The sequence below is a fragment of the Procambarus clarkii genome, chromosome 92 (assembly GCF_040958095.1).
Source record: "Procambarus clarkii isolate CNS0578487 chromosome 92, FALCON_Pclarkii_2.0, whole genome shotgun sequence".
Lineage (NCBI taxonomy): Eukaryota > Metazoa > Arthropoda > Malacostraca > Decapoda > Cambaridae > Procambarus > Procambarus clarkii.
In genome coordinates, this window is record NC_091241.1 from 15,721,489 (window position 1) to 15,745,489 (window position 24,001).

At 41.7% G+C, this 24,001-nt stretch overlaps 1 protein-coding gene across 5 annotated transcripts in view; it reads left to right on the forward strand.

The window, feature by feature from the left end:
* LOC123774932 (TWiK family of potassium channels protein 7) overlaps positions 1-24,001 on the forward strand; it is a 114,694-nt gene that overhangs the window by 23,023 nt on the left and 67,670 nt on the right. For 2 of the 5 annotated variants that reach the window (XM_069318995.1, XM_069318996.1), the window contains exon 4: positions 8,017-8,177. In XM_069318995.1, the coding sequence (XP_069175096.1) occupies positions 8,017-8,177 (161 nt within the window). Of the gene's footprint in view, positions 1-171; positions 667-1,375; positions 1,630-8,016; positions 8,178-24,001 lie in introns of those variants that run through there. The other 3 variants (XM_069318998.1, XM_069318997.1, XM_069318999.1) reach the window with 3 other exon arrangements.

Consider the following 24,001-nt stretch of genomic DNA (forward strand, 5'->3'; position numbering starts at 1 on the left):
TTCAACCACCGGGAAGTGCTCACTGTTTCCCACTAACTATATTATGGCCCTAAATGTTAGCTTAGGGTGGTAGGTGGTGGCGAGGCGTGCTCCCGGCCCTGCCGGTGACTAACACATTCACTTAAACACTGTATAATAATACAGTAATGAGAGAGTCAGTGTAGTGCTTGGTTACACCTCAACACTTGGGCAGGCTGGTGTTGGGGCTACACTGGAGGTGGGGAATTGTGTTGAGACCACGTCACGGTGGTGCCATTATTGCTGCACAGGCGGGCCACGTATACACACCTGGCTGCAGAGGCGGGTCACGTATACACACCTGGCAGCAGAGGCGGGCCACGTATACACACCTGGCAGCAGAGGCGGGCCACGTATACACACCTGGCAGCAGAGGCGGGCCACGTATACACACCTGGCAGCAGAGGCGGGCCACGTATACACATCTGGCAGCAGAGGCGGGCCACGTATACACACCTGGCAGCAGAGGCGGGCCACGTATACACACCTGGCAGCAGAGGCGGGCCACGTATACACACCTGGCAGCAGATGTGGACTACATGTACACACCTGGCAGCAGACATGGGCCACATGTACACACCTGGCAGCAGATGTGGGCCACGTACACACCTGGCAGCTATGGTCTCCTAAGTCATCTAGTCAGCTAAGGTTAACAACAGTTTTATAATCACTGACCAATTTATTAAATACTAACAATTTAGTTTCAGTGAAATTACTTAAATGTTATCAACGGTTTATGGCGTGTGGTTAACTGAACATATAAAACCCCAGGTTTATGTGGACAAATTTACTGGTGATATTAAATCATACATGCAGTCTACTTCGAAATGATATATTAGTAATGAAATAAATTTAAATACAGTCTGCTTTAAATTATTCGAAAAGTTAAATAAATTAATCACCGTTAGATTTCCCACATAAATTTATGGTCATTTGAAATTAGATTAATCCTAAAAACCGGTTCGTATTCCCAAATAAATGGTTCGTATGGTGCTTTGAACTGGGATAGTCTAAAGAACTAGACTATTCTTAAGAAATTTTATGAACTAGTGCAATTAATAATCACTCAAACAAATAAATAACCAGTCGAAGCAGACGGCTAAAATTAGCTAGTAGGCTAACCTCATTAATGTCAACTTTACTGCACGCAGTAGTCTCATTAAAACTATATCAATATCTGACACCATTAGTGTTCCAGACCTCAATACAGATGAAACAAGGAACTAAAATCAGTACTATAAAATAATTCGGCGAGTAGAATACATCACCAAAATTACCAGTGTTATCGCAGTTTTTTAACCACTAAACTTGTGGCAGGATTCCCTACCCCGCCACTGGAGGGGGTGGTCGACGACCAACGATCAGTCGTTGCTTAGCGCTGAGTGCTGGAGGTCGCTGTTTGCTGTGTCGGCGCCATGGGGACTCCCTCCCCCTTGTTCCCCGCTCTGAGACCGTGGGTCTGGAGTTGTCTGGACGAGTGTCTCTTGAGGTAGTTCTGATGGACATGCTGCGTATTCAGATAGCTGATGTGTACTGCCTCCAACTGTTGACCACCCATCCTGCACTTGTCAAGTTTCACTCTGCAGCGGTGTATCGGGACTTCGTGAACCGGTATGATGGACGTTCGTTCATAGTATGATGATAGATGGAATTACAGGTGTCGATTTCACTTTGCCTCAGATGTACAAGATTTTGTTGAAGTTCTCGGTATACTGCTGCTCTCAGACTGCGCATTGGCAATCCAAGGTTACACTCAACGTCTCCTTTAAAGGCAGATTCTTTGGCTAACGTATCAGCTCTATCATGCATTCGGAGGCCAACATGAGATGGAAACCACATGAAATGGACTCTTCTTCTTCTTGATAGTTGGTGCAGTTTGCATGAAGAGTTTGTCCTCCCGATGACTGCACCAGTACAGATGTTGGTAGAGGCGTTTATGTTGAAGATGACAAGAGTTTCAAAAGTGCTTGTTGCGTTGTGCTGTAGACAGAGGAGCGGCGACTAGAACAGAGGTGTGTGTTAGAGGGAGACTTGCCGCACCGTAGGGCGGTGTGTTGTGTTTATGGCGTCAGCTGATCCTTGGTGTTGCGACGAGGCAGTTTTCTGTGTTTAGCTGTTGATGGCGCCAGGTATAAATGTGGCGCGGGTCAGATGTGACCCAATTTGTTGGTCGATTGGAGATATTTAGCCAGTGCTTTAACTATTTGGTATTTTTCTTGTAACGAGTGGTCACTGCCTCCTAATATATGCTCGATGGTAAAGGGTATTTTAAGTGAGATAAGTACTTGTTTGAAATTTACTCTGGCACTATAATGTCGGAAGCAGTGAAGGAGATAGTGTTAGATTGTTTCAGGCACCTGACAGTGGATGCAGAGTTCGTTGATATCTGTTCTGTACTGCTTTGTGCTGCTAGTTTGGTGTGTCCCAGCCTTAATCTGGTCATCGCTATATCAGTTTCTCTGCTTTTATATCTGACATGTTTCCAAGTTTCCCATTGCTTTTAAATGGACCCATAGTACAAAGGTGAGCATGACGTTTTCCATTTCGTCGCAAAATCTTGGGTGATGGTATTTTTGAAGACTCCTTTACGTGCAACATGGGGAATTGAATGACGGGTAATGTGAGGCGTGTTGTGCATTGCTTTGGCTAGTTGATCTACTAGTTCATTATGGAGAATACCACAATGCGCTGGGACCCATTGGATAGAGGTATCATAACCGTTCAATCGATGTTCATGAAGAAGTTGAAGACATGGGTAAACAAACTCCTTGCACGTTTTTGAAGAGTACGTAATTGCTTGAATCGCACTCTTGGAGTCACTGCAGATTGTATATGTCCCGACTGGTAATGTTGTGATTATTTGGAGAGCTTGATATAAGGCATATAATTCAGCTGTGAAAACAGATAGTTGGTTTGGTAACCGCCATCCCTGCTTGAGATGGTATTCCGGTATCCATACAGCGCTAGTGACCGAGGGTACGTTGTTCATGATGCGAGATCCATCTGTATAAATCGCTGTGGTATTTGGGTAGCAATTTTTCATTGTTGAGAGAAAGACTGAGGCTATGGCTGAGTTTGGTGCAGACTTTGGAATGTTGTCTTCGAGTTGTATTGCTGTATTAGGAGTTGTATAAAACCAGGGTGGAATAGGGGGAACAGTAAGTTGAGTTTCCGAGTTTTAGAGTAGAGAGAGGTCTATATTGAAGTTATTTGTAGCCCGTGTGAGGAAAGGTTGTGAGTGATTGGTTGGGAAGCGGGGATTATGTGGGTTAACTGTTGGATTAATTTTTTATCTGTATGGGTGTGTCTGGTGAGCAGTGGTACAGAGTGACAGATAGTTGGCACACAGTCTAGTCTGGTGGCTAGGCTTGTGAGGCCCGTTTCCCCGTAAAGTCCAAGGATAGGAGTGGAACGCATTGCACCACATAAGTCGCATGGCATTGTTTTGGATGACCTCTAGGCTCTGTAGGTTAGTAGGCGCAGCCGACGCATATGCTTGGCAACAATAGTCTAGTTGGCTGCGAATGTAGGTTGTATAGAAACGGAGCAGGATTTTATGGTGTGCTCCCCAGGTGGTGCCAGTGAGGGCTTTCAGTATGGCGAGTCGGGGTTGTGTCGTCTGTTTAAGGTGTTGAATGTGTGCTTTCCAGGTAAGTGAGGGCGAGTCTAAGTGCATGCCAAGGTATTTGTTTTTGTACGTGTTGGATGGGAGTGTTGTGTATTGTGAGGGTGGGTAGATGAAAAAGTCTTTTTTTTAGTGAAAATTTGATAATAGGTTTTGGTAGTACTAACTTGAAGGCCCCATTGTTGTGTCCAATCTAGGTGATCAAGTGCTGTTTGCATTGTTGAGACTATTAGGTAAGGCATTGTCTGAATAATACAGTGTTAAGTCGTCGGCGTACGCCGAGAGGTGAACAGGATGGGTGTTAGGCAAATCTGCTAAGAATGCAGCAAAAAGGGTTGGGCTTAGTATGGAGCCTTGTGGGACACCCGTTTGTATTGGGATGTCATCGGAAAACTCGCCTTGTATATAGACTTTAGAGATCCTGTTCGTAAGATAGGATTTTAACCATAAAAGTAATCTTCCCTGTACGCCTAAACGTGCAAGCTTTGCGAGGAGGCAAGTATGAGGAATGCTATCAAAAGCTCCTTTGAGGTGTAAGTAGAGAACAATACAAAATTTGCTGCTTCTGAGGGAGGTGCGGATTTCATGTTCGAGGCAGAGTATTTGATCGAGTGTGGAGCATTGTGGTCGAAATCCAACTTGGAGTGACGGTATAATATTATTATATTCCAGGTACCATTGGAGGCGAGTATGTACTAGTCTTTCCATGACTTTACTGAGACATGATAGTAGGGAAATAGGTCTATATGACGCAGGTTGGGATAGGTCTTTTCCTGGTTTAAGGAACGGAAGAATAATACTGGTCTGCCATTGTGAGGGAATATTTCCGTGAGTCCAGCATAGGTTGTAATAGTTTAGGAGAGTACTATGTGCAGTTGATGGGAGATGTTTAATGAGTTCATATGGAATTCCATCCTCTCCAGGTGCCTTGCCAAGAGGTAGGCGGGTTAAGGCTAATTGTAGCTTGCTTAAGGTGTACATGTTGTCGACGCCAGGCATGGGTAGCAGTATGGCATGGTCAATTTCTTGTCTGAGGGGGAGTTCTTGGGCATGAAAGAAGGGTGTTGAGAGGGTAACTTTAAGACATTCAGCAAGAACATTTGCACGCTCCTGAGGTGTTTGACAGAGTGAACCGTTGATCATCAGGGGGAACGAAGGGAATGTTGGGCGACCTTTAATGCTGTTAAATGTAGCCCAGACTTTTGAATGTGGCGTAGTGGGTGTGAGGCTATCACAAAATTTTGCCCATGATGCTCGCTTTGCTGACAATATGGTTTTTTTGGTTTCTGCTGTAGCCCGCCGGAGATTAACCCAGTTCTGTAGGGAGGGTTGACGTCTTTGTTTTTGTATGGCTCGTCGGCGTAAAGCGACTGTTCGTGCACATTCCGCGTTCCACCACGGTTTAAGTGGTTTGTTGGACCTATGTCCTGAAGTTTTCTTGAGCATTTGGGTTGCTGCACAATTTATGGCCGAGGTGATTGTGGACAGTCGCGTGTTTGGGTCTACATCGTCTGTATCTGGGAGACAGACAGTATCAGCCCATTTTTTCTTATCTAGTTTCCTAATGTTCCACTTGTGGAGCGTTAGGGGGTGGGTTGGTGGCTGAAAGTTAGTAAATTTTATAATGAGGGGTTTGTGGTCACTTCCAATATCTGGTCCAGTATGAAACTGTAGTTCATGTTGAAAGTGCGCAGAGCCAAAGCAGATGTCCAGTGAGGCTTCATAATTGGTTCTGTAGTTAAAGTAGGTTGCAAGGTAGGGCGGCGAAAGAAGAATATATGGTGTAGTGTCTAAGTAGTTATATAAATCGGTGCCTGCAGTATTCTGGGTACCTCTACTCCATGTGGGGTGGTTAGCATTGAGATCACCTGTAACAATGATCGGTTGCCGTAGTTGGTTTAGATAGAATTCTAGTTCATTTAAATTTATTGTGTCACCAGGGTTGTATATACCCAGAAAGGATATGTGTGTACCATTGTAGGGTATTAGGCATGCTAAAATTTCTAGTTTACCATTTACAAAATGTGTAAGCGTTACAGGTTTACATGTCATGTTACTCCGTGTTAGGATGAAAATACCACCACCCATACGGTTTGGTCTGTCCAGTCTCTGCATCTGAAAGTTTTTAAAAATAGATTTTGTTTAGGGGTGAGCCAGGATTAGGTTATGAAAGCCAAGTCCGGTTTGGATGAGTAAAGGAATTGTTTAAGTTCTGTGAGGGATGTTTTAATGCTTTTTGCATTCCAAGTCATGAAGGTTAGGGGAGCCATTTAGGATGTGTGGGTTATGGATGTGTCTGTTTTCCTTGGCATGCCAGTAGTAGTACGTGTTGGATACCTAGATGTGGATGTGGGCTGTGTCTTACTCTTGGTACTGGCGGTTTGGGTTTGTGGCAAGTCAGCCTGTGGAATGATTTTGGTAAGGCGTGCTAGGGAGTTATTTATGAGTTTTTCTATCATCTGTTCAAACAATGTGTGTCCAGCAATGGTGGCTTTGTTTGGGCGGATGTCAGTGTCTGTAGCTGCTGATGGGATGTCTTTTGGGTCAGCCTCAGGGATGGGTTGTGTTACTTGTGTAAAGAATTTAGTTAGAAGTCGGTCCAGCGTCTTTTCTAGTGTATTTTCGATGCGTGTGACAAAAGTTTCAACAAGATCAGGATTCATTTGTGCATTTTGTGAGGGATGGTTGGACCCTGGGGTTGTGGGAGTGTCGGTGACAGATATATCAGGTACAAGCAAAGGCTGTGTTTGAGTGTGAGGTAGTGTTTGATGATGGGCTGTGTTAGGTTGTTTCAGTGCACTACTGTATAGCAGGTTGTTGGTAGGGAGAACCTTAGTTTTTGCTGCTGCTGCTATGTATGAAGGACATTGTTTGAATGTAATGTCGTGGTCGCCACCACAGTTTGAGCAGGTGAGTGTATCTGATGTACAATCTTGCGTGTAATGGGAACCAGAGCATTTCCCACATTTAATATCTTTGGTGCAGCCTTTCCAGGTATGGTTAAAACCTTTACATTTAAAACACTGAGCGGGACGTGGTATATACACCTCTAGTTTATGGAGGAAGCCATTTAACCAAATCCTCTCAGGGGGGATGTAGTCTAGAAAGGTGAGCAGAGCAGTGCCTGTATCACTCAGTTCTCCGTTTCTTCGCATAAATGTTTTGATTCCATGGATCGGGATGTCATGTGTCTCAAGTTGTGCTTTGATGTCGTCTACACTGATGTCTACCACATGTCGGATTACATATTTTGTTAATCGGTCCCCAAGTGGTTTGTAGCACTTGACTTTGTGGCCACAGATGTCAGTAATGTCTGAAAGCTTTAGTTCTTCGCCATGTTTGTGGTCCACTGCGATCAGGTTTTTCTGTTTATTTGGTCTCATATTGTGCACGTTGATCCCGAATATCTTGGGAATGGCATTATATAAGATACTTTGTGCTCGGCTATTTCTGAACACATTTTCCTCTTCTCCATCAAAGGCAATGATGAAAGTTTGCAAATCAGAAGAACTTGGCCTACCTTGGTTGTGCTGTGGAGGTTGGTACTGAGGCCGCGTGGTGCCGGCATGGTCTCTGTTTACCTCTGTAAGTTGGCGGCGTTTCGCCTCCAATCTGTTTGCCTTGCTGTGATGTTTGCTGTCTAGGAAATCTCCATCTAGATCCTCTTCTAAGATCGGGTGACGTTCATGATCTAAATGTGTGGTATGCAACAGTGGTTCCCCAGTGTCCTCAAAGGTATCGTCAATATTTGTAAGAGACACGCTGCGTGAACCTCCACCAGACGCCATGACGCTCCGTCCCCTAGTCGAAATGGACTCTGTTACCATCATTAATAATTTTGTTGTATTTGTGTCTAGCTTCGGACACGGCATGTTAGTTGTGTCTTAGAGTTGAGAGCATTTAAGGATGATAAGGAGTCACTTACAATTAATGTATCAAGTTTTGGAGACTTGTACACATTTCAGTGCAAGGAGCAAGGCAAATAGTTCAGTCTGAAGGGCAGAGGCCCAGTTACAGAATGTCTTTATTGCCATTCATTGGCATTCCTCAGAAGTTCTTGCAAGGCCATAGTGATTTTGCATGAATGATATTAAACATTCTCATTGGAGAGCCTGTACCAGCTGCACTGGCTGACCAAATGACCCCTGCACTGACTGGTCAGTGATGGGTCAGGTCGAGTCATCGCCTACTCAAGCAGGAACGCTATTAAGGCTGCAGCTGAAAATTGTAGCAGCAGCAGCAGCAGCAGCAGCAGCACAAGTAAGGAGTATTGGTAGTTGTAAATAGTTATTAGTACAGTGTCGACGGCATTTGAACTAGTAGGAGCAATAAGGGTTTACCAGCTTGAGCCGTGACTGTGTTGTGTTCCTCAGGAGCGTACATCTACATGCTGCTGGAGAGAGACAACGAGGCCAAGCTGAAGGAGATCAAGAGGCTGACAGTGTTGGACGCTGAGGACTCCAAGAAGTACATCATCTCGCTCCTCTGGTACCAAAACTCTCAGAACCTCTCCAAGAACGACTTCAACAAGATGGTTGGTGGCTAAACTATACCACACTAATACTCAATAATTTAAATAAAAATGATCAGTTCAATTGCTTGAATTATTAATTATGAATTAACTTGCAAATCTTGTCTATGAATCCAGACGGCCCTCATTAATGATTGGTTAGGAATGCACTATCCAGCGGGATCCCTTCCTGTTGGATAGTGATTACACCATACATCCAGTCTTTGACTTCTACACCCTAGGTGTAAACAGCCAGCTGGGTGTCTGTACCCATCCCGACACCCTTGGGCTGTATACTGCCACCCTACACCCACCTCACACCCACCCCACACACCTCACACCCACCCCACACACCTCACACCCACCCCACACACCTCACACCCACCCCACACACCTCACACCCACCCCACACACCTCACACCCACCCCACACACCTCACACCCACCCCACACACCTCACACCCACCTCACACCCACCTCACACCCACCTCACACCCACCTCACACCCACCTCACACCCACCTCACACCCACCTCACACCCACCTCACACCCACCTCACACCCACCTCACACCCACCTCACACCCACCCCACACCCACCCCACACACACCTCACACACACCTCACACCCACCCCACACACCTCACACCCACCCCACACACCTCACACCCACCCCACCAGTAGTAGGGATGACATGCCACAGGTGATATTTTTTTTTGGGGAGAGGACCCCTGTGGACTTGACATGCCACAGGGGATATTTTGTTTCTGGGAAATATCACGTGTAGCATGTCAGGGTTTTCAGGTGAATTTGGGGAGTCACAGATTTGGGATTAAGGATTTCTTATGAGAAAAATAATTTCCGAGATCTTAGAAGTTTGTTAAGCATTCTTATGATGAAAATAAGTAGGAAAATCTTAAAGAAAAGTTTTAGAAAAATCGTGTTTGTGTCACAGCATTTCCAGGTAAACTCTATGGACAACCTTTGCCCGTTTTCAATCACACATTTTCCAAGAGCATTTTCAGAGAATATTGTCTTAGATGTTTTGTTAAGGAAAACAGACAACTTATCCATAACATTTAGTTTTATATCCATTTACGGCTATTTCATCTGTAAAGACCAAAATTGAACAGAGCCCAGTTTTAAGCTCATATTTCATCAGAGACCAGTTTATACCGAAATTCGCCAGAGTCTACTTTGAGAGCAAATTTCATCAGTGTCCTGTAATCTGTAAAAACTTGACAGAGACCATTTTATACCCAATTTTCGGCAGAGTCCAGTTTATGCTCAAATTCGCCAGAGCCTACTTTGAGAGCAAAATTAGTCAGAGACAGTTTTAAGCTCATATTTCATCAGAGTCCAGTGTGACGATAATCTCCTTCAAGAGATTGAGCCTGCTCTTCCCTCCAAAATTACGTCTTCACAATTATATAAAAAGACTATGGAAGAAATGTCCAACAACACCAGCAAGGCTTGCCAGGGTGAGCAGAAACGTATGCAACCAGCCACCTGTTCGAACTCCAACCACCAAACTACCCGTTGATCGCTACGACTCCGCTGATTGGTCGCCGGTCTGGCTGCACCTGCACTCGCCCCCCCATACTACCCGATGTCTGGGGTCGCCCCAACATCAGTCTTCAGAATGTTCCGTGCTTTCGTAGCCAGCACTCCTCCCAGCTAGACGTTAGCGTGTACTGAGAGAGGTGGTGGCTTTAAGCCAATATTCCAGCACCTCCCACTTAACTTTTGTGTTGCACTTCTTGTTATTTTGCCTTAACGTAACTTTTCATTGTGTCATTTAAGTATTCTTATTATTTTTGATTCATTGATTTTATTATAAGAATTTGTTTGTCCATATTTTCATGTTTTGATTTATTTAACGTAATTAAAATTTCATTGTTAAAGTTTACTTGTGTTTTGTGTGTCTTCTCCTTACCTTACCACAGACGAAGTTCCAGTTTTTCTATTTTTTTTTATAACTATGTGACGAGGCCATACCCCTAGCCTTAAACAGCCGAACACCAACGCGTTACCGTCACAAGTTATATGGGGGCCTGTCCTAGGAGCTTCACTCAGGTACTGGTGATAAGTGGTAATTTATGGTAAGCGTATTTAACTTTGTTAACGTAGCTTTACTATTTTTCATTCAATTTCATTTTTTATAAGGTGCGGTGTATTGTGCATTACGAGAGTAACATATAGTGAAGGTGAGACAACTTTGGATTACGTGGTGACTGTAGGCCTCAGTCATACTCTTAATTGGTCATCTCTCCCTCCATGTTATTACTCGTATTTACCATCTATGTCCCTTGAATATTTCTCATTCTGACAGATCATCATATTGGTACCCTGGTACTGTGGTCTGCCCCGGGTCAAGAGTACCCAATCTTCTGCAATCTGACTGTAGGAGGACAAAGAGGGCCATAGTTCCTCTAGCTCGAACTTTAGTTGCTGAATTGGGACCTCAGCAGCAGTTCTCGTCACCAGTTGACACCTCGCACCCCTACACGTCAGTCAGAGATGATGATACATACAACGGTAGGGAATTAGCTTATTTTTTCAGAGCACAAAAGTTCGCTAATTCTGTAAGTATCATATTAAATTCAGTAGGAAAAACTTGCTTTATGTCCTATAGAGACCTGGCAAGGTATGCCTACATCCTTGGACTACCAATTTTACTTTTGAAGCATTTAACTGTTTCATTTGTTTTCGAAACTCTGTTTCATTTGTTAGTAGGATTTTCTTGCCCTTATTCTCTTACATGAGTACCGGGTACAAGATTTCCTGCGCCCTTGATTTAATTTAATCATTTAATATCTTTCACTTAACGTTAATTGTTAAAGATCACACAGGATAGGTACCAGTTGCCACGTTGTCCTGTTTCTGACATTTCATTATTGAACATTCGTGTACCTTTATTTGCTAATTTCACCATGTTTCGTCTCCAAACTTTCCGTGCAAATCCAGCAGGTGAAATAGGGACTTTAAGTCGTGCCAAGAGGACTGAACTACAAACTCTTGCACATGAGTATCAACTAGAAGTTCCCTACCAAGCCAACAAAAATGACCTACACAACCTGTTGCTGGATTACTATTTAGAGCAAGGTAAGATAGACTCTGAAACTCATGAAACTTACTATATTGCAGAGAAAACTGACTTGGCAACGATGAAACTTAAACTAGAGCTGGCCAAGATTGAACGTGAGCAGCAAAGAGAAGCAGCTGCCATACGAAGGGAAGAACACGAACGCGAAGCCGCTTTGAAGAGAGACGAACAAGAACGCGAAGCTGCTTTGAGGAGGGAAGAACAAGAACGAGAAATCACCCTCAGAGAACGTGAAGCTGCCTTGAGGAGAGAAGAACACGAACGTGGACTCGCCCTCCACGAACGTGAGGTCGCCTTGCTCCATGAACGTGAGAGAGTACAGCTTGAAACACTCCAGGAGCGGGAACGCTTACAGCTTGAAACCAAACAACGCGAGTTGGAAATACAACGCGAACATGACAAGCAACAAGCGACTCTGGCTCTGGAGTGTCGTCAACGTGAAATCGCCTTGGAAACTTCACACTTCACTCAACGCCAGCAAGCTACTGCCAATCTTCCCGTCAGTTTTAATATATCACATGCAAGTAAGTTAATGCCATCCTTTGTAGAAGCAGAAGTTGATGTGTTCTTTACCACCTTTGAAACCCTTGCTAATCAACTCAGTTGGCCTGTCGACCAATGGGCAACACTTCTCAGAGTCCATCTTACAGGTAGAGCTGCAGTCACACTCAGTACTTTGGCGTCTGAGAATGACTACTACACTCTGAAACAAGCAGTGTTAGACGCCTACCTACTTTCCACAGAAAGTTATAGAAGGAAATTCCGTGACCACCTGAAGGCAAGTACCACTACCTTCCTCGAGTTTGCTAACACGAAACGGAGGTATTTCATGAAATGGCTGGAAGCAGCACATGTCTCTACTTTTACAGAACTCGTCAACCTGATGCTTGTTGAAGAATTCTTGAGACGTGTGCCGCCTCCTGTCCGCCTCTACTTAGCAGATAAAGAAGAAACCGACTACCTGAAGTGTGCTAAGTCGGCTGACACTTACAGCCTCATCCACCGGCTGACACCTGAACCATCCTCCAGTAAGAAGTCGTGGTACAGTTACGAGAAGGTGAGCCCCGATCACGCTGGTTCACAACTGTACTGCAAGTATTGTAGACTCTATGGACATACCATAGACAAGTGTGGTAAGTCTCAATACAAGGGAACCACTGACCAACAACGACCCAAACCAACTCCTCCTAAGTCCGGTAAGCCTGTGATGAATGTTGGTGTTGATGTTAATGATCTTTCTCTTTTCAGTAACCACCTGTATACTGGAACTGTCTCTGCCAACGGTTCAAATCCGGAGGGACGTTTCAAATTGAAGATCTTGAGGGACACAGCGGCTCTACAATCGATCATCTTGAAGTCGGCTGTGCCCAACATAGTCTACACCGGGGAAACAGTCTTCATCACTGACCTCACTGCTACCACTCCATACCCTCTCGCCAGAGTCCACCTGAATTGTCCCTACGTGAACGGGGAAGTCCAAGTCGCCGTCAGGGAAAAGCCTTTTCCCATGCCTGGAGTGCAACTTCTCCTAGGCAACGACTTGGCAGAAGACCTGCAACCGACCAACCTGATCGTCATGGACAAACCCCAGGTGTGTAACTCTGTGCCAATAAATCCTATTCTCGAGTATGTTCCAGCAGAGGTTCAAGAGAGTGATGAAGTTTCTCCTCCGGTTCTAGTGACCACCCGTGCACAAGCCGCACGTCCACAGCCAGCTGACTCTACTGCCACCGCTGTCCCTCAAGACCCTCAGAAACTACCCCCGCATCTGACCAAGTTGGAGTTCCGTAAGTTGCAGAGGGAAGATCTTACTTTAACACCATTGTTTTTCCAGGCTGAGACTCAACCCGACAGTATTCCTGGGTTCTTCCTAGAGAACGACTTGCTCTACCGCAGATATAGACCCAGTAAACTGAAGGAGGAGGACGATTGGGCCAACACCGAACAACTTGTGATTCCCACCAGCCTGCGGCCCACTATTCTACACCTGGCCCACGGAGCATTCTCCCACTACGGCTTCAACAAGACTTACCATGGGATTCGTCAAGACTACTACTGGCCAGGTATGGTAAACAACGTCAAACAGTACGTAAAACAGTGTCATACATGTCAGATGGCAGGCAAACCGAACGTCTCCATTCCCAGAGCACCACTGATTCCCATACAGGTGCCTGCGGAACCTTTCCACAGACTCATAATAGACTGTGTTGGTCCTTTACCTCGGACCAGTTCAGGTAACGCCTACATCCTAACCATCCTGTGTCCTACCACCAGATTTCCCATAGCAGTTCCAGTGAAGAACATCACGGCTGCTACGGTTATCAAACATCTACTGAAGATCTTCACTCAATACGGATTTCCCAGGGAGATTCAAAGTGACTGTGGCACCAACTTCACCAGTGATCTCTTCAAAAGGACACTGGAGGAGTTCAACATCAAACAGGTATTGTCCAGCCCCTATCATCCTGCTTCACAGGGTTCTCTTGAACGTAGTCATCAGACCATCAAAGCACTCTTGAAAAAGTTTTGTAGTGAAACCTCAAAGGATTGGGATAAGCAGATTGACCTAATAATGTGTATTTTCAGAAGTCTCCCCAATGAGTCCCTAGGAGTATCTCCTTATGAGATGCTCTACGGCCGTAAGTGCCGTACTCCCCTTAAGGCTTTCAAAGACTCTCTCAGAGATGCCACCTTCAGTGAGCATCAGAATGTGCCCCAGTTTCTTCAAAACCTTCAGCACATTCTAGAGAGAGTCCACCGCTTTGCCCATGATAATCTATTGAAAGCCCAGGTGAGAATGAAGACTCATTACGACCAGACCAGCAAAGTAAGAAAATTCAAGCCGGGAGACTTCGTCCTTGCTTATTTCCCTATCCCAGGTTCACCTTTACAAAACAGATTTTCAGGACCCTACTGCGTCCAAGAGTGCAGGAATAATAATAATTATGTGATAGAGACTCCAGATAGGCGGCGGAAGACCCAGCTGTGCCACGTCAACCTCCTGAAGCAATATAATGGTACTCCTCCCACTGTCTTGACTAATTATTCCACATTCACAGAACCCTACATCCACAGTGAGACCTTCCCAGCTTCTCCTCCCGAAAGCACTGACAAGGAGTCAGCGCTTTCTAATTCCGAAATCCTTAATGATCTTCCCAAATACTTTCAGGATAATCATAGTGCACCTCTCGTCAAGATCTTCAGAGAACATCAAGAGTTGTTCAGAGATGATCCCCAAGAGTGTAATGTTACCCAGCACGACATCCAACTGCTCCCCGACACCCGGCCGATTCGTCAACCCTTCTACCGAATCAGCCCGAGCAAGAAGGAAGTCATGCGTGCTGAGGTGCAATACCTCTTGGATCATGGACTGGCTACACCTTGTGAGTCCCCCTGGGCCTCGCCCTGTATCTTGGTGCCCAAACCCCAAGGTAAGGTGCGGTTGTGCACCGACTATCGTAAACTGAACTCTGTCACTGTCAAGGATGCTTACCCCTTGCCAAGGATAGATGACATCCTTGATGCCATTGGTAGTGCCCAGTACTTGTCCCAAGTGGACTTGCTTAAGGGGTACTATCAAGTGTGTCTAACGGAGCGCGCTAAAGAGATATCTGCCTTCATCACTCCTTTTGGACTTTTCAGATATGAACGCCTTCCTTTCGGACTATGTAATGCCCCGGCCACCTTTCAAAGAGCTGTCAACCGTGTCATCCAGGGCTTGGATAACACATACGCCTACCTGGACGATATCGTCGTAGCCTCCAACTCCTGGAGTGAACATCTGCTCCAGCTGCGACGTCTGTTCTCCAAGCTCCTGACAGCCGGCCTCACCATCAACCTGGGCAAGTCCACTTTCGCGAAAGGTAAAGTGCGTTATCTGGGTCATGTTATTGGGAGTGGCAGCATAGCTCCGTTAGACTCACACACTCAAGCCATCCTACAGTATCCACAGCCTACCACCAGGAAGCAGCTCCTGCGCTTCCTTGGTCTTGCCTCTTACTACCGTAGGTTTGTGAGGAATTTCAGTACAGTCGCCACACCTCTAATTCTATTAACCAGTCCCAAGCAACGGTATAATTGGACCATGCAGCAAACCGTTGCTTTCGAACAACTCAAATTCCTCCTCTGTTCTAACCCCATTCTCGCCTCTCCAGATATCACCAAGCCTTTCGTCCTTCATGTCGACGCCAGTGGTACCGGCGTTGGTGGTGTCCTGATGCAACTACGAGGCGAGGAGGTTCTACCTGTCAGCTACTACAGCTACAAACTGAAACCACACCAGAGGAACTACAGCACTATTGAAAAGGAGCTACTATCCATCGTCCTGAACCTCCAACACTTCGCTCCGTACCTACAAGGCGCCAGGTCTACCACCATCTTCTCAGACCACAACCCTCTCCGCTTCCTACATCAAGCCCAATTCACCAACCAGCGTCTTCTACGATGGGCTCTGTATTTACAAGACTTCAACCTGGAGATCCGCTATATCAAGGGTTCTGACAACACCATAGCCGATGCCCTCTCCAGAGTTTATGAAGTAGAAGCGACTCCATCCATTACTCCACCACATAACGACGTACTTCTTCCAGAACCGCAGGCTTCGGGGGAGAGTTGTGACGATAATCTCCTTCAAGAGATTGAGCCTGCTCTTCCCTCCAAAATTACGTCTTCACAATTATATAAAAAGACTATGGAAGAAATGTCCAACAACACCAGCAAGGCTTGCCAGGGTGAGCAGAAACGTATGCAACCAGCCACCTGTTCGAACTCCAACCACCAAACTACCCGTTGATCGCTACGACTCCGCTGATTGGTCGCCGGTCTGGCTGCACCTGCACTCGCCCCCCCATACTACCCGATGTCTGGGGTCGCCCCAACATCAGTCTTCAGAATGTTCCGTGCTTTCGTAGCCAGCACTCCTCCCAGCTAGACGTTAGCGTGTACTGAGAGAGGTGGTGGCTTTAAGCCAATATTCCAGCACCTCCCACTTAACTTTTGTGTTGCACTTCTTGTTATTTTGCCTTAACGTAACTTTTCATTGTGTCATTTAAGTATTCTTATTATTTTTGATTCATTGATTTTATTATAAGAATTTGTTTGTCCATATTTTCATGTTTTGATTTATTTAACGTAATTAAAATTTCATTGTTAAAGTTTACTTGTGTTTTGTGTGTCTTCTCCTTACCTTACCACAGACGAAGTTCCAGTTTTTCTATTTTTTTTTATAACTATGTGACGAGGCCATACCCCTAGCCTTAAACAGCCGAACACCAACGCGTTACCGTCACACCAGTTTATGCTCAAATTCGCCAGAGTCTACTTTAATAGCAAAATTCATCAGAGTCCAGTTCTTGATCGAAATTCATCAGAGTCCAGTTTATGCTCAAATTCGCCAGAGTCTACTTTGAGAGCAAAATTCGTCAGAGTCAGTATTTAGCTCATATTTCATCAGAGTCCAATTTATACCTAAAAATGAACAGAGTCTACTTTGAGAGCAAAATTAGTCAGAGACAGTATTTAGCTCATATTTCATCAGAGACCATTTTATACCTAAAAATGAACAGAGTCCACTTTGTCAGCAAAATTAGTCAGAGACAGTACTTAGCTCATATTTCATCAGAGTCCAATTATCAACAGAAATTCGCCAGAGTCTACTTTGAGAGCAAATTTCATCAGTGTCCTGTAATCTGTGAAAATTTGACAGAGTCCAGTTCTTGATCGAAATTCATCAGAGTCCAGTTTTCTAGCAAAATTCGCCAGAGTCTACTTTGTGCCAAAATATTCAGAGTCCAGTTCATGATCGAAATTCATCAGAGTCCAGTTTTCTAGCAAAATTCGCCAGAGTCTACTTTGTGCCAAAATATTCAGAGTCCAGTTCATGATCGAAATTAATCAGAGTCCAATTAAAGACCCAAATTTGGCAGAGACCACATTTTCGCTACTAGCAGTCCAATCCCCCTGAAATTTTAAACAGTCATATTTCAGACGTAGTAAATAAGATCAAGTCAGTTACAGAGCTCCAGCTCTTGTCCCCCTGTATTTGCATATTTTCTCTATATTCACTGTGTTCTTCGTATTCTCATCCGTGTTCACTCCATGTTCTACAAATGTTCACAGTCCCATTCAGTTCATATTTTCACAAGTATCTCCATTTTTTCTGTAATCTTTCTCTTAGTCTCATTATGTTCTCTACAAAGTCTAGTCATATTTTCTATGTTTTCATGTTCATCACATGTTCTCTTTACAACTTTTATACTCAATATTCATGCTAACTTCCATATTTTGTGTTCTTTGTCAATATTCATGTTCCTCTACAAGTTCATGTTCCTCACAAGATCACTTCGTTTTTCACCTTCACTTACATGTTTTCTACATTCTTTGTCATATTCTCCATGTTCTTCACAAGTCCATTGTTCATTCTTTGTATTCCCTATTCTCCTTATCATGTTTTCATGTTCTCTGTAAGTTCATATTCCCAGCATGTTCACTGTATTCATCAACTTTTTCTTACATGTTTTCTGTGTTCACCGTATGTTCACTGTGTTCATTCCCCTACTTAACCTCAATTATTTATGTTCTTTGTTTCTTTTAACCAATTTGTTTCTTCCATTCACTAACTAGTTCTTTGTCAAATAATATTATACTGCATTACAGTTCCCTCAACAATTTTAGTCACCAAGTTTTATTTTCAAAACTATATCAAAGTAATTCTCGTTGTCAACTTAATAGTTCTACCAACCCCGTTCTTAAACAAATCTACACTTTATTCAGTTCCAAATTTACAAAAGACAAACCTTTCTTGTAACTTCTTAACTAAAAATCTTTCGCCAATCAACTGAAACATAGTCACTTTCCTCATTTCTCAACTAACTTATTATCCAATCAACCAAAAATTGTCAAAGGAATCTTTCCAACACTGTTCATAACTAAACTTATTCCCTAGTCATCAGAAAATAACCGTGTTCTTCATGTTTCATTGTCATTTCATAACTAAAATTATCCATCAATCAACAGAAAAAGCCATGTTCATCATGTTTTGTCTTTTTGCTTAACTAAAATTATGTTTTGTCAAGTAAGAAAAAATAACCAAAGATATCTTTCATCGCTGTTCTTAACTGACATTATACTTTGGGGGAGCACAAAAATAGTCTCCCTCGTCATGTTTTCTCTTTTTTCCATAACTAAAAGTATTCATCAGTCAACTAAAAAATAGTTACTTCATCATGTTTCCTTGTCATTTCTTAACTGAAATATCACTTCTCTCATTTAAAATAGTCAGAAATAGCCTCGTTCAACACTGTTCTTAACTAAAACAGCCTTTCGCTTAGCTAAAAAAATTGTCAAAGGAATCTTTTCAGCACTGTTCATAACTAACTTTATCCATAGTCAAGTAAGAAAATATAGTCAAAGATATCTATCATCGTCGTTCTTAACTGGCATTATACTTTGTGAGCACTAAAATAGTCACTGTCGTCATATTTTGTCTTTTTCCTCAACTAAAAGAGTCAAATGTAACTTTTTCAACACTTTCGTAACTAAAATTATATGTCGCTAAGTAAGAAAAAATAGTCAAATGTAACTTTTTCAACACTTTCGTAACTAAAATTATATGTCGCTAAGTAAGAAAAATAGTCAAAGGTGCTCTCCGTTACACCAAAGTTACTCTTCGAGAAATCAAAGACACTCTTCAATACATCAAGGACTTACTCAAAGACACCAAAGTTACACTCTAAGACATCCTTCGAGACATCAAAGACATCCTTTAAGACTTCAAGGGCACTCTTCGAGATATCAAAAGACACTCTCAAACACTCAAAAATTTACTCGCATCCTCAAAGTTATTCTCAGAGTCATCAAAAAGTTAATCTCAGTTATCAAAATGCTATTCTCCAAGTAGCCTTTCATTCATCAGAGAACTTTCTAAGACATCTTCGTTCATTAAAGTTAATCTCAGAGGCATAAAAGTTATTCTCGGAGCTATCAAAAAGTTAATCTCTAAAACAACAAAAGTTAATCTCTGTCATCAAAGTTGATCTGCAAGATATCTTCGAGTCATCAAAGTTACTTTTCATTACATCAAAGACGCGTTCAAATACTACCCATGTTCTCAGAAGTCTTTCTCAAAGTTTTTCAAAGAGCTAACAAAAGTTATTCTCAGAGTCACCTTCGTTCTTCAGAGAAACTTTCCAAAACATCTTTGTTCATCAAAGTTATTCTCAGAGTTAACAAAGGTAATCTCTAACTCACTCTCAGTCATCAAAGTTAATCCAAGAGACGTCAAAGTTAATCCAAGACATCATCTTTCATCAAAGATATTCTCTCTAAGCCATCAATGTTCTTCTCTAAGACATAAAAGTTATTCTCTATGTCAACAAAAGTTATTCTCTGAGCTAACAAAATACTACTCATGTTCTCAAAGACATTCTCCAATTCATCAATGTTGTTTCAAAGACATCAAAGTTAATCTCAGAGTTATCCAAAGACATTCTCAAAGTCATCTAAAGTTATTCTCTAAGACATCAAAGTTATTTTCAGAGCTATCAAACTTGTTCTCAGAGTCATCAAATGTTATTCTCGAAGTCATCAAAGTTATTTTCAGAGACATCTAAAGTTAATTTCTATGTTATAAAGTTATTCTCAGAGACATCTAAAGTTAATCTTGGTCATCAAAGTTGTTCTCTAAACATCAATGTTGTTCTCCAAGACATCAAAGATGTTCTCAAAATCATAAAAGTTATTCCCAGAGCTATCAAAGTTAATCTCAGAGTTATCCAAAGATATTCTCATGTCCACAAAAGTTATTCCAAGAGACGTCAAAGTTGTTTCAAAGACATCAAAGTTAATCTCAGAGTTATCCAAAGACATTCTCAGAGACATCTAAAGTTATTCTCTAAGACATCAAAGTTGTTCTAAGAGTTATCAAAAGTTATTCTCAGTCATGATATGTTATTCTCTAACTCACTTCCATTCATCAAAGACATTCTCTAAGTCCTGAAAGTTATTCTCTAAGAGAAACAAAGTCTTTCTCAGAGCTACCAAAGATGTTCTCTAAATCATAAAAAGTTAATCTTAACTCACCTTCGTTCATTAGAGAAACTTTCCAATCCATATTCGTTGACCAGAGTTATTCTCAGAGTCATCAAAGCGATCTCTAATTCATCTTCGTTCTCCAAAGTTGTTCTCTAAGACACCTTCATTCATCAAAGAAACTCTCCTTCTTCCATCATGTTATTCTTTAAGACATCTTCTGTCATAAAATTTTCTCTCCAAAATGTAACTAGTTCAGCTTTTCATACCAAACCTGCATTTCTGTTAAAACATATTTTCTTAGTTGCTTTACCCTAAAACTGTTCTCTGAACTACACTGTTCAAACCTACGTAGCCTATCCTCTCCACCCAATGTTACTTAGTTAACGTAACGTTCCTAAACCTAGCTTTACCTATCCTAACATACCTTACCTTCCCTAACTTAACCTAACTTTACCTATCTTACCTATCTTTACCTATCTTACCTAACTTTACCTATGTTACCTTACCTTCCCTAACTTAACCTAACTTTACCTATCCTAACATAACTTACCTTACCTTACCTTCCCTATCTTACCTAACTTTACCTATCTTACCTATCTTACCTAACTTTACCTATGTTACCTTACCTTACCTACCTTTCCTAACTTAACCTGCTTAACCTATCTTACCTAACTTTACCTATCCTAACTTAACTTACCTAACTTATTCTGCTTAACATAACTTACCTTACCTTCCCTATCTTACCTAACTTTACCTATCCTATCCTATCCTAACCTAACTTGCTTTACCTAACTTAATCTTACATTCCCAAACTGATGTATCCTAACTTATCTAGTCAAACCAGACATGATCTAACTTAAGTATTCCTTCTTGTCTTTGTGTTTCGTCAATCATTGTCTCATATTCATTTACTCATTTCATTAGTTAATTTCTCAAATGGTCACTTATGCATTTCAAGTGCTATTTTGTTAGAGATTGGATATTTAAGCATTTCAAAGAATTTTTGTTATATATGGGAACTTACTCGTTTCAAGGGCTAATTTCTCAAATGGTCATTTTTGCAGATCAAGGGTTATTTGTTAAAGTTCATCAAGTTGCCCATAAGTTGTATTAGTAGGTTCTATCTTATGTTCTTATTTCCCAACCCCTTAACCTAACCTCTTGTAATCTTAGTGTATTTAGTAGGTTCTATCTTATGTTCTTATTCCCCAACCCTTTAACCTAACCTTTCAGATGTAGTTTGTTGAATATATTATCCTTTTCCTAACCTTTCAGATGTAGTTTGTTGAATATATTATCCTTTTCCTAACCTTTCAGATGTAGTTTTGTTTCTCCTTTGTATATTTTTACCCAAACCCACCATCCCACTTAACCATCTTTCCTTCTTTACTTTGATTCTCCTACTCCTTCTATCCCTCCTTTTCTTTCTATCTCCCTTATTCTCTCTCTTCCTCCCCCTCTCTCTCCCTCATTTGCTCAAATGCTCTCTTGTTTCTCAAATTCAAGTCTTTTTGCTCCCATTCTCACACCCTCATTCTCATTCACTTAGTTTTTCTTTTTCTCAATTCAAGTCTTAGTGCTCCCATGCCCACACTCTCTCTCATTCTCTCTTCTTTGGTCCCATTTTCTTCCGCCCCCTCTCTCTTACTCCTTGCTCTTCTTTCATGCTCTCACTCCCTTAAGCTCTTGTTTCTCAATTTCAAGTCTTAGTAGATCTGATTCTTTACTATTGTAATTTTATTATTACTATGATAAAGAATGAACTTATATGTGAAAAACAAAGTAAAGAAGGAAAGAATGGTTAAGTGGGATGGTGGGTTTGGGTAAAAATATACAAAGGAGAAACAAAACTACATCTGAAAGGTTAGGAAAAGGATAATATATTCAACAAACTACATCTGAAAGGTTAGGAAAAGGATAATATATTCAACAAACTACATCTGAAAGGTTAGGTTAAAGGGTTGGGGAATAAGAACATAAGATAGAACCTACTAAATACACTAAGATTACAAGAGGTTAGGTTAAGGGGTTGGGAAATAAGAACATAAGATAGAACCTACTAATACAACTTATGGGCAACTTGATGAACTTTAACAAATAACCCTTGATCTGCAAAAATGACCATTTGAGAAATTAGCCCTTGAAACGAGTAAGTTCCCATATATAACAAAAATTCTTTGAAATGCTTAAATATCCAATCTCTAACAAAATAGCACTTGAAATGCATAAGTGACCATTTGAGAAATTAACTAATGAAATGAGTAAATGAATATGAGACAATGATTGACGAAACACAAAGACAAGAAGGAATACTTAAGTTAGATCATGTCTGGTTTGACTAGATAAGTTAGGATACATCAGTTTGGGAATGTAAGATTAAGTTAGGTAAAGCAAGTTAGGTTAGGATAGGATAGGATAGGTAAAGTTAGGTAAGATAGGGAAGGTAAGGTAAGTTATGTTAAGCAGAATAAGTTAGGTAAGTTAAGTTAGGATAGGTAAAGTTAGGTAAGATAGGTTAAGCAGGTTAAGTTAGGAAAGGTAGGTAAGGTAAGGTAACATAGGTAAAGTTAGGTAAGATAGGTAAGATAGGTAAAGTTAGGTAAGATAGGGAAGGTAAGGTAAGGTAAGTTATGTTAGGATAGGTAAAGTTAGGTTAAGTTAGGGAAGGTAAGGTAACATAGGTAAAGTTAGGTAAGATAGGTAAAGATAGGTAAGATAGGTAAAGTTAGGTTAAGTTAGGGAAGGTAAGGTATGTTAGGATAGGTAAAGCTAGGTTTAGGAACGTTACGTTAACTAAGTAACATTGGGTGGAGAGGATAGGCTACGTAGGTTTGAACAGTGTAGTTCAGAGAACAGTTTTAGGGTAAAGCAACTAAGAAAATATGTTTTAACAGAAATGCAGGTTTGGTATGAAAAGCTGAACTAGTTACATTTTGGAGAGAAAATTTTATGACAGAAGATGTCTTAAAGAATAACATGATGGAAGAAGGAGAGTTTCTTTGATGAATGAAGGTGTCTTAGAGAACAACTTTGGAGAACGAAGATGAATTAGAGATCGCTTTGATGACTCTGAGAATAACTCTGGTCAACGAATATGGATTGGAAAGTTTCTCTAATGAACGAAGGTGAGTTAAGATTAACTTTTTATGATTTAGAGAACATCTTTGGTAGCTCTGAGAAAGACTTTGTTTCTCTTAGAGAATAACTTTCAGGACTTAGAGAATGTCTTTGATGAATGGAAGTGAGTTAGAGAATAACATATCATGACTGAGAATAACTTTTGATAACTCTTAGAACAACTTTGATGTCTTAGAGAATAACTTTAGATGTCTCTGAGAATGTCTTTGGATAACTCTGAGATTAACTTTGATGTCTTTGAAACAACTTTGACGTCTCTTGGAATAACTTTTGTGGACATGAGAATATCTTTGGATAACTCTGAGATTAACTTTGATAGCTCTGGGAATAACTTTTATGATTTTGAGAACATCTTTGATGTCTTGGAGAACAACATTGATGTTTAGAGAACAACTTTGATGACCAAGATTAACTTTAGATGTCTCTGAGAATAACTTTATAACATAGAAATTAACTTTAGATGTCTCTGAAAATAACTTTGATGACTTCGAGAATAACATTTGATGACTCTGAGAACAAGTTTGATAGCTCTGAAAATAACTTTGATGTCTTAGAGAATAACTTTAGATGACTTTGA